At 32.7% G+C, this 10,630-nt stretch overlaps 1 protein-coding gene across 2 annotated transcripts; it reads left to right on the forward strand.

Moving 5' to 3' along the window:
• The first annotated feature begins 577 nt into the window (after nucleotides 1-577).
• LOC143546655 (flowering locus K homology domain-like) lies at nucleotides 578-8,795 on the forward strand. 2 transcript variants are annotated; one of them, XM_077038277.1, is made up of 9 exons: nucleotides 578-864; nucleotides 3,858-3,959; nucleotides 5,750-5,968; nucleotides 6,062-6,120; nucleotides 6,239-6,333; nucleotides 7,318-7,430; nucleotides 7,524-7,586; nucleotides 7,670-7,746; nucleotides 8,574-8,795. In XM_077038277.1, the coding sequence occupies exons 1-9, from the start codon at nucleotides 580-582 to the stop codon at nucleotides 8,704-8,706; spliced, it is 1,146 nt and encodes a 381-aa protein (XP_076894392.1). In that variant the 5' UTR covers nucleotides 578-579; the 3' UTR covers nucleotides 8,707-8,795. The 2 variants fall into 2 exon arrangements, with proteins under 2 accessions (XP_076894392.1, XP_076894391.1); XM_077038276.1 differs by lacking the exon at nucleotides 8,574-8,795 and having other exon boundaries at nucleotides 5,750-5,959; nucleotides 7,670-7,782.
• Nucleotides 8,796-10,630: the final 1,835 nt, after the last annotated feature.

The following is a 10,630-nucleotide window of genomic DNA, read 5'->3' on the forward strand; positions in this document are numbered from 1 at the left end:
GAGAGACAACACAACTGAGTTATTTTAAACTTTTTTGGGTCGTATCATGCACCCGACATATTTCCACATAGATGCAAATCGTAACTCTTTCCTTACTATATAAAGTTTTCTTCATTACACATTTACCCCTTATCCTTAATTAAATACCCGTACGACTTTCTAACAACCATAACTTTTTCATACGTTAATATATATACATACTTTAAAAAAAATACACCATAAAAATCAGTATTTTATTCTCTTTAATTTGAGTACAGTATTACTATATTACTTTTATTTAAAAAACTTAACGTATTACGTGATTACAAGTTAGAACTAGCAAACGGGGCGAGTCAGGTGGGTTCGGATCACGTGTCAGAAATAGTTACGATAAGATTATGTGAGACAAAAAAGGTTAATTTAATGTATCGTTACGTGTGTACAGACACCGGATTGCACACATACTGCTTTTACGTGACGAGTTTACCGACATAAGTACGTGTGGCTACCAAAGTACAAAAATGTAAAATATAAAATGCTTTCTATTCTTTACGATAAAGTCGTCACGACGAAACGCCACCATGTTCCCATAACAACAAAATGTCAAACCACCAACATGAAACCCTAACCCCACCACGGCCACCGTCAACGGCGGCGTCTCCAGCGCCGTCGGCGAAACGCTGCCGTGAGGATACAAATTCGAACGATCAATCTGCAAACCAAGTGCAGGCGATTAAGCGTCGAGCAGTATTAAGTCAAGACATAATATTCAGAATATTATTGCCGTCAAAAGAGATCGGAAAAGTGATTGGTAAAGGTGGACACCGGATTCAGAAGATTAGAGATGAGACCAAAGCTAATATTAAGATTGCGGACGCCGTTGCGGTTCGTTAATTGCTGCTATTATCTATTGTTTTAAAAAAGTAGTTATGTTTATGATCTGTAAACGAACCGAACGAACACGGACGTATAATCAGTGTGTTTAAGTGCACTATGCTATTTTGAATAGCAAAACTAAATTCTTTTAAAAATAACATTCATAGATAGCGGGGTAATAACCATAGTTATTAAAAGATCTTGACTCTTGCGCCCGGGCCAATTTTTCAGGTGAGGCTCAATAAATGCGCTTCTAGTTCTTAGGCGAGCGCTTCGGCATTGTCTATGCCAAGAACATGAGAAGATAAAAGCCGAACAAAACATACGCAAGGAGTGCTATTGAAACTAAGGTCTAGGAGAGGTCAACTTACATTTGAATCTTGAGTGTCTTAGAACTTTTGGTACTAATTAGATGATATTAAATGCATAGTTATTAAAAGTGTGCGCTTTTTGCGCTTAAGCGCATTTAAAGCGCCAGGCGCATTAATTGCGCTTAGCATGCAGCAAATATTTAAGGCGCAGTCTTATTTTCCCAAACCTCCCCATGCGTATTAAATTTCTTTTAATATTCTGTTCCTATTCTCTAGGAGTCTCTAACACTCCACTATTTAAGGGGTTCCACAATCAATATTATAGCACACAAAATCATCAATTAACTAAGAATTTACAGGTTAGTTTTTTCTTAAAAAACCTAAATTCGGATTTTTTGTTCTTTGTTTCTTATAATCTTATCTAACTTTAATATTTGTTTCAGCTTTAATATTTGTTTATTTACTCTGCATTTTTTGTTCTGCATTTTAAGTTGTTTTAGTTTTTGGGTTTTCTGTGTTTTGGTTTTTTGTTTTTCTAATTATTATGATGTACTTGGTACTACTTCTTATTTTGGATTTTGGTTTTTGGTTGTTTTATAAACTATTTGAAGTATGAATGTATGTGTTCTTCATAAGATGTTCTATTTAAGTTAAAATTTATGTTTTTATAATGTGTGCTTTTTTTTCAAAATCGGGCGCTTTTTTTGCGCTTATCGCCTGGGCGCTAGACCCAGCCTCAACGCTTTCGAGCGCTTATCGCATTTGATAACTATGATTAAATGTTATATGATAGCTTTTGTTTATTCTGTTTGAAGATTAGTATTATTTTTCATATACATAATATATTTTTAATTTTTTATTTAAGTGCGTTTTTTTTCCCTAGGACCCCTCTTTTTTTGCTCCTTGAGTGCGCCTAGCGCATTTGATAACTATGCTAATAACACTACCGTTCATGACTAGTTGGACACGACTAAGTATCTCTATAGCCTCAGCCGCTAGGAAATAAAAAAGTATCGAATGTGGTTTTGATTATTTTAAAGGTCTATGATTAATTGCTGCTTATGCTTTCCCTAGGTTACTGTTTGAGCGAAATGTGACTTATTAGAATCATTGTTTTTTAGATCATTTGGTTGTAAATCTGTAATTTATGAATGAAATGATTTGTGTTGTAAGTTTATGTTACACTCTGTTCATTGCTGCTATTATGTGGTTTTTTTTCAAAATTGGTTATACATTGTGTATGCTTAGATATTGATATGTTAGGGTTACAATTAGTGTGTTTAAGTTGTTTAGACTAAACTGCGGTGTGATTATGTGAAAGGTCTATGATTAATTGCTGCTTATGCATCTGAAATTAGTTGATTTGAATGTGATAAATTTACGCCACAGTTTGTTCATAGCTACCATTGTTTATTGTTTTTTCTAAAGATATATATGATCATCTCGTGTATGCTTATATATTGATAGTTTTAGGTTACAATTAGTGTGTTTAAGTTGTTTAGAATCAACTGCATTGTGATTATGTGAAAGGTCTATGATCAATTGCTGCGTCTGTAATTTGTCGATTTCTTTGCGATGAATTGATTTATGTGATAATTTAGGTTCATAGCTGCTATTGTCTACTGTGTTTTCAAACTAATTACGGTTATTAATCGTGTACGCTTGTATTTTGATATGTTTAGGTTACAAGTAATGTGTTTTAAGTTCTTTTGAATCGACTGTGTTGTGATTATGTGAACGCTATTTATTGCTTTTTATGCATAATTTGTGGATTTCTTTGTGGATGAATTGATCTGTGTGATAAATTTAGGTTACAATTTGTTCATGGCTGTTAAACTGCTATTTATTTGCTTAATAGAAAGATTTATAGAAAAAAACATGACTCTGCTTAACAATAGAACACTCTGAAAAGCCAACATACGACAAAATACTTTTTCTTGCCATCGGAAAAGAAGTCCTGGCCCTATTAACATAGGAAGAAAAGGTATTATTTACGCATATTGATATGACTGTTCCATAAAAAGCGTTATTCTTAATTAATTGTTCGATTCACTGGATCTTACCTCTTTCGAAAAAAGTCAATTAAAAATTGATATGCACCAACTTATTTTTTCATTTTTTATTAGCATTTATTTTGAGTCTTTCTAAAATCGTTCAAATATTTAAATCAAGAAAGTTATAATTGGTCAGATGATATGACCAAGTGACATATAGAAACGATTACTTGTAATAGTGTACTATAGCAAGGATCAAAGTTTAAGCTAAAAAGAGTACTTTATCCTTATATGAATTATAGGATTAACTAAGGGCATCAGTCTAGTGAAATAAAAACTCTTGATTTTTGCTAGTTTATTTCAACTCATTAGTTACTTCATTATGGTATTGATTGTTTTCCATTTCAATCACAACAATTTATTCGTAAAATTATTAGCAGCTATTATCTTTTGCTGTTCAAAATTGATTATGATTATCTATTGTGTATGCTTATATATCGATATGTTTAAGTTGTTTAGAATTAAATGCAGTGTGATTATGTGAAGTGTCTATGATTATGTGCTGCAAAAGCCTAAAATTAGAGACTATAGGTAATGGGATGATGTTTTAATGTTTATTACGTGTGCATAATTTTCTTTTAGAATCTGTTTTATATGTTTCTTATGTTATTATCTGTTTGCTTTTTGTTGAATGCAGCGACACGAGGAGCGTGTAATCATCATAAGCTCTGAAGACAGTGAGAACACTTTTACTGAGGCAGAGAACGCGCTCCGTCAAATTGGCACGTTGGTTCTCATGGTGATGATATATCTAATCTTAACTTTTTAATCTTGGTTTTGTTGGTGTAATCTAAAATCATAACTTCATATTTACAGTGCATATTATTAAAACTTTTTTTATTTTTTTTTAAATTATAGTTAATCAAAACCTAGCACCCATTCCCGATGGTCTGGTTTCCGCCCCCAACCCCCTTCCCCTTTACCTTTTGTTAGAATATGTGCTAAAGTTGTTTTTTTTTTAATATTCACGCTATTGATAGAGCAGATGTAGATCATGAGAGAAAATTTGGCGGGATTAACCGATTAGGGCTGCATCTAATAAAGCATATTTTGCATTTGGAGGCCAAAGGTAACTATAACAGTCTCTTTCCTCTTTCAGGAAGATGCCCCCCCCCCCCCCCATCTTGACCCTCCCCCCCCCCCCCCTTCCCCAACCCCTGCTCCCTATGTCAACGTACCCCCCTGCTCCCGTTCATTCTTCATCTCTACTTATTGTTACTTATTTGAGCTAGTGACTGCTGGTTTACTTGTGTGTTGACTGATACTATACTTAATCTTTGTAAATCACATGGTTATATATTTTAGAAATTTTGAGTTATAAATTAACTTATTCAGAACACCCATCTTTGGTCTTCCCATATGGCATATGACCATTTGACTTGCCTTGATAGTTTGTTGTATGGTAGGAGGTTTTTCAAGATATTGTCTAATTATAACTTAGTGATTTGGTTCAACCAAGGATTAAAGCAAGAAAAGTCGTAGCTCTTTTACCCCCATGATACATGCACCGAGTAATCTTCGACCACCCATTAGCTTATTATCTATCTCTTGGTCACAAGTCACAACACTTACTTTCGCTTCTATATTTACTTATATTAGTATTTAGTAATTTTAAAATACTACCATGAGTACCATCTTCTCCAAAACATAATTGATGAATCTAAGCGCCTTGTTCTATTATTGGAAGCAATTACATGAGCCTGCAACTAATACCGGATGGCGCCACCCGAAAGTAGCAAATACTCACCACTTTCTCTTCCTTGGTTTCGGTTTACCGTTTGCTCAGTCAGTTAAGTTACATTGCCTTTTTATGGCTTTGCGGAAAGAAGCTCTATTAATTGATTGGCTATAAATGCTGCAAGAATATTATTAGGGTTTCCATCTTGAGAGCATTAAGTTCATGCATAACTTCTATACCAAGGCTATATTGATATTGATAATCCTTATATATTTTAATGCATTATTTCTATACCAAGTTTATGATGATATTGATACTGATAATCTTGGTTGTTCTTTCACTTTATAACCAGAGTCATTCTTTGAAAAATAATCACTACCGAGTCAGACTCGGTAATTTTTCGGTACATTATTACACAAAGGTTTAAGGTTATTTTTTCCAATTGTTACTCCATTTAAAATATATGCTTGTTTTGGAAGCATATTTATTCTTGATTATACATATATTGTATATTATATCAGCTGTATAAAGTGTGCAGTTCGGTTTGGATTTTGGCACAATAAGATAAAATATCTTACAGTTTTAACAGCTAAGGTTTTTTTTTTGTTTTTGAAGCAGTACTCTTTATACGGTATAACGATGTTTGTTGACTTTTATGGAAAGTTGATATTAATTGCAAAGTCAAAGCAGTGTGTTTGTTCACTTTCTTATTTGTGTTTCTGTTTTTTTTTATTATTTTATTATCTATGTATTTATTTTTCTTTGTTTTTTTATTATTTTATTATTTATTTATTTTTTGTTTTTGGTTTTATTGTTGCTGATGAAATGTGTACCTAATTTCTATTGTGTAGGATGATAAAAACACTGAAGGACAGAAAGTCACAACAGGATACGTAGCAGCAAACACAATAAGACTGTTAATATCTGGTTGCCAAGCTGGCGGATTGATCGGTGTATCTGGTCAAAACATAGGTCAACTAAGAAACTCCTCTGGTGCAATCGTTACTGTACTTGCTCAAAATCAATTACCATTATGTGCATCTGCTCATGAATCTGATCGAGTAGTGCAGGTAGTTAGTTACTGCTGTTTATCTTCTTTTTTAAGTGGCTTTATTAACTAAATTCATTGAATAAATTTATTTATATATTAAAAATAATTGTAGATATCAGGAGACGTTCCTGCAGTGTTGAAGGCACTCTTAGAGATTGGACGTCAATTAAGGTTTGGAGTTTAGTGATTTTGTATAACGGTTTATAATATGTATATGGTTTTGATTAATTATTATTATTATTATTATTATTATTATTATTATTATTATTATTACTATTATTTACTGTAGGGATAATCCACCTAAGCAAATAATCTCCATCAGCCCGACTTATAATCTTGGTTTCATGCATCGACCACCTCAGCAATATGTGGACCCTTCTTCAGGTTATTTATTTCTTCTCACTTGAATCTCAAGATCTGTAAATGAACAGAACGTTCAGTGAACCGTTCAGCGGGAAGGTTGTTTATGCTCGTTTTTTTGGTAAACAAACGGAAATGAACAAAACTTTTTGTCCATTTAGTTAAACGAACAAAGATGAACACATGCCCCGTTCGTCTATGTATGATCATTTACGCTAGTTTGTGTTCGCTCATCTACATCCATTTAAGTTTGTTCATTTTTGTTCGTTTAGCTAAACGAACAAACATAAACACTTGTTCCGTTCGCTCATTTTGTCCGTCCATGTTTGATCACTTACGGCAGTTTATGTTTGTTCATTTACATTCATTTAAATTTGGTCGTTTAGCTAAACGAACAAACATAAACACCTTTTCTGTTCGCTCATTTATGTTCGTGAACGTTTATGTTCAGTCATTTAAGCTTGTTTATGCTCGTTCATTTACATTCACTTAAGTTTGTTCGTGTATTTAATAAACGAAAGGACATGAACACAACTTTCTGTTCATTTTGTTAAAGTGTTAAATGAACAACATGAACACATGTCCTGCTTGTTCATTTACGCCCGTTTATGTTCATTTATTTAATGAACGACAAACATGAACGAAACTCTTTGCTCATATAGTTAAACAAATGCACATGAACACATGTTCCGTTCGTTCATTTATGGTCAATTATTTATTTCGTTTATATCCGTTTGTTTACGTTTATTTAAGTTCTTTTGTATATGTATTCATTAAATTTTTTTAGACTCACTAGAATTTAGTCTAGTTATATTAACTAGTTAGCCTGACAATCATGTCTACATTTACTTTTAACTGGAGCTCAACCGATTTTGTTCGTTGATCTGTTAGCAAACGAAATAAACACACACACTCATTTTCTTAACGAACAACCGAACAAGAAACCTTGCATGTTTGATCGTTTGTTCCGATTGTTTACTTCGCTTCTAAATGTGATGTCATGTTCAGCTGAATATGTAACTTTGGAGATGATGATTTCCGAGACGTTTATTGGTGGACTAATTGGGAGAAACGGATCGAACATATCAAGGATCAGAACAGAATCAGGAGCAACAATTAAGGTATTTACTATATTACATTTATTTAATTATTATGATGAGTTTAAATGCATTTATTTTGTAGTTTTTGTTAAATTTGTTTTTAATATTTTGCAGGTTCATGGTGGTAAAGGTGAAAACAAACATAGACAAATTCATTTAGGTGGTAGTGCTCAACAGGTTGGTTCTTCTAACAATTGCTGACGTGGCACAAAATAAAAGTTTTTTTAAAAAAATAATTAAATAAATTTGATTGAAAACAGGTTGCATTGGCAAAACAGAGAGTTGATGAGTACATATACAGACAAATGATGCAACAAACTGGTGGTCAACATTCAATGTAAGTTTCATGATTTGAAACCATATTTTAATGATATATATATATATATATATTTAAAGTTAATTACACGTATGGTTCCTGTGGTTTGAGCAAAGTGACATGTTCGGGAAGTCGGTAACTAACTTTGAAAAGTTGCATGTTTGGGCTCCTTGGTTCTATTAGCTTTTCTAATTAGTCTAGATAAATTACTAAAATACCCTTGAACGTTAACTTGCAGGTGATCATTTTAAGTGTAACGCTTAGAATTTAGGATGTAGGGAGGATTATCATATTTCCGGCTTTGGGGGTGTTTGGGATTGCTTATTTTCACCAACTTATAACTTATAAACTTTTTGAGAAGTAATAAGGTGTTTGGGATTGCTTACGTTGTGAGAGGAAAAGTTCCATAAGTTACACTTTTGTAACTTATTAACTTAATGAAAAGTTATAAGGAAGTAAAATAAGGAATCCCAAACACCCCATTCATGTGTTTCATGTGTTCTTGATAGCAGGGGTATTTTGTTCATGTCTATAACAATTGTCGTATTTTTTACTTTTTATTCTTTAATTTTAAAGGCATTTTGGTCATTTTATATATAGGCTTTACAGAAAGAAGTTAATGTTGATACTCATTTGTCAAAATTGAAACCACAAAACCCAAACATACAACTTTTTAAAGTTAGTACTCAAACTTGTTACTTCGTTCGAACCACAAGGACCATATGTGTAATTAAGTGTCATTTTTATTAAATTCAACAAATGATAATACGCCTCTATATATATTTTATAGATAGAATTACTATGTTATATACATCTATATAATTGATTTCTATATTTTTATTTATCAGGAACAATAATGATCCGGTGGTGTTGATGGTGGCAGCTCAAGCTCCACCAATGTTCTATCCACCGATGCCACCGCAAGCAACTCTGCCTCTGGCTTATTATGGTGCACCGAACCCCTATGCACGGCATCTTTAGGCTCATGATCAGTTTCCAATGACAAATGTGTGGTAAATTTATAAATTATATTGTTAACTTGGGTAAGATAAATGAAATGGTGTTTGTAATAGAATGTACATGGTTAAATATGTAATTTATTTGTCTAAAATGTAATGAAATTTAATGTTTCTATAGTCATATGTAATAAGGGTGGCAAACCCAACCCAAATGGATTGTTTTGGGTCAAGATGGATAAACTTTAAAAGTAAAATGGGTTATGATGGATCATGAAAATTCTTCAAGTGGGTCAGGATGGGTTGTAAATATACAACTGAGTTTCATTTATAGGTTAAAATGAGTCAAAATAAAATATCCAAGTTATCCAAAATTTATCTAATTCAAAATACCCAAACTATCACGTGCGAAACAAAACTCATCTGATACCCAAAAAACGATCAAAACGAAACAAAAACCCCGAACCGACTAAAACGAAACAAAAACGAAACTGAACCGAAATAAAAAAACGACCAAAACGAAACAAAAAAAACGGGAATAAAACCGAAAACTGACCAAAACGAAACAAAAAAAGCGAAATGTAACTGAAAAGTTAACAAAAATTAAACAAAAACACCGAATCGACCAAATCGAAACAAAACTGGATCGAAATAGAAAACTACCAAAACGAAACAAAAAACGATATGAATCCGAAAAGTTGACCAAAACGAAACAAAAAAAAAGCGAAATGCAACTGAAAAGCGGGACCAAAACAAAACAAAAACACCGAACCGACAAAAAGGAAACAAAAACACCGAATCGACCGAAACAAAACAAAAAACCAAAACGAAACTGAACCGAAAGAAAAAAACGACCAAAACGAAACAAAAAAAAAGCCAAATGCAACTGAAACCTGACCAAAACAAAACAAAAACACTGAACAGACCAAAGCGAAACAAAAAACCGAAACGAAACTGAACCGAAATAGAAAAACGACCGAAACGAAACAAAAAAAAAGCGAAATGCAACTGAAAAGCGGGACCAAAACAAAACAAAAACACCGAACCGACCAAAACGAAACAAAAACACCGAATCAACTGAAACAAAACAAAAGGCCAAAACGAAACTGAATCGAAAGAAAAAAACGACCAAAACGAAACCCCAAAAAAAAGCCAAATGCAACTGAAACCTGACCAAAACAAAACAAAAACATTGAACCGATCAAAGCGAAACAAAAAACCGAAACGAAACTGAACCGAAATAGAAAAACGACCGAAACGAAACAAAAAAACCGAATTGAAACTGAAAAACTGACCAAAAGGAAACATAAAAAAACTAAATGCAATTTAAAAACCGGACCAAAACGGATCAAAAACACCGAACCGACCAAACGAAACAAAAAAACTGAAACGAAACTGAACCGAAATAGAAAAACGACCAAAACGATACAAAAAAAAGTTATGAAACCGAAAAACTGACTAAAACGAAACAAAAAAGCGAAATGCAATCAAAAAGCTTAGCAAAACGAAACAAAAAAGCTGAACGTAGCCGACCAAAATAAAACAAATGAATCGTATCGAAGCAAAAAAAAAACGAAATGAAACCGAAAAATCTGACTAAAATAAAACAACACTGAAACCGAAAAAACCGAGAAATCGAAACCGAAATCATTGAAACCGAACAGATACCGAAACCGACCGAAATGAAAAAAAAAACCGAACCGAAAAAAAACCCTCGAAAAACTCGAACCTGAATCAGTACAAAACGTTTTTTTTTTTTTTTATGAACGAGGATGATAGGGGAAACTTTTTAGTTATTTTTCATTTGCGATTTTTATTTATATTTTGAGTTATTATTTTTTTAATAGTTTTTTTGAATATTGTTTTTAGGGGATTTTAAAACCCTTTGTATGTCAACCTTCACTTGGGTCAAGATGAGTTAGTTTTATCCATCGTAACCCTCTATTTTA

This window comes from Bidens hawaiensis, unplaced genomic scaffold, assembly GCF_021521415.1.
Source record: "Bidens hawaiensis isolate Kalapana, Puna unplaced genomic scaffold, B.hawaiensis_p1.1 tig00014409_1, whole genome shotgun sequence".
Classification (NCBI taxonomy): domain Eukaryota; kingdom Viridiplantae; phylum Streptophyta; class Magnoliopsida; order Asterales; family Asteraceae; genus Bidens; species Bidens hawaiensis.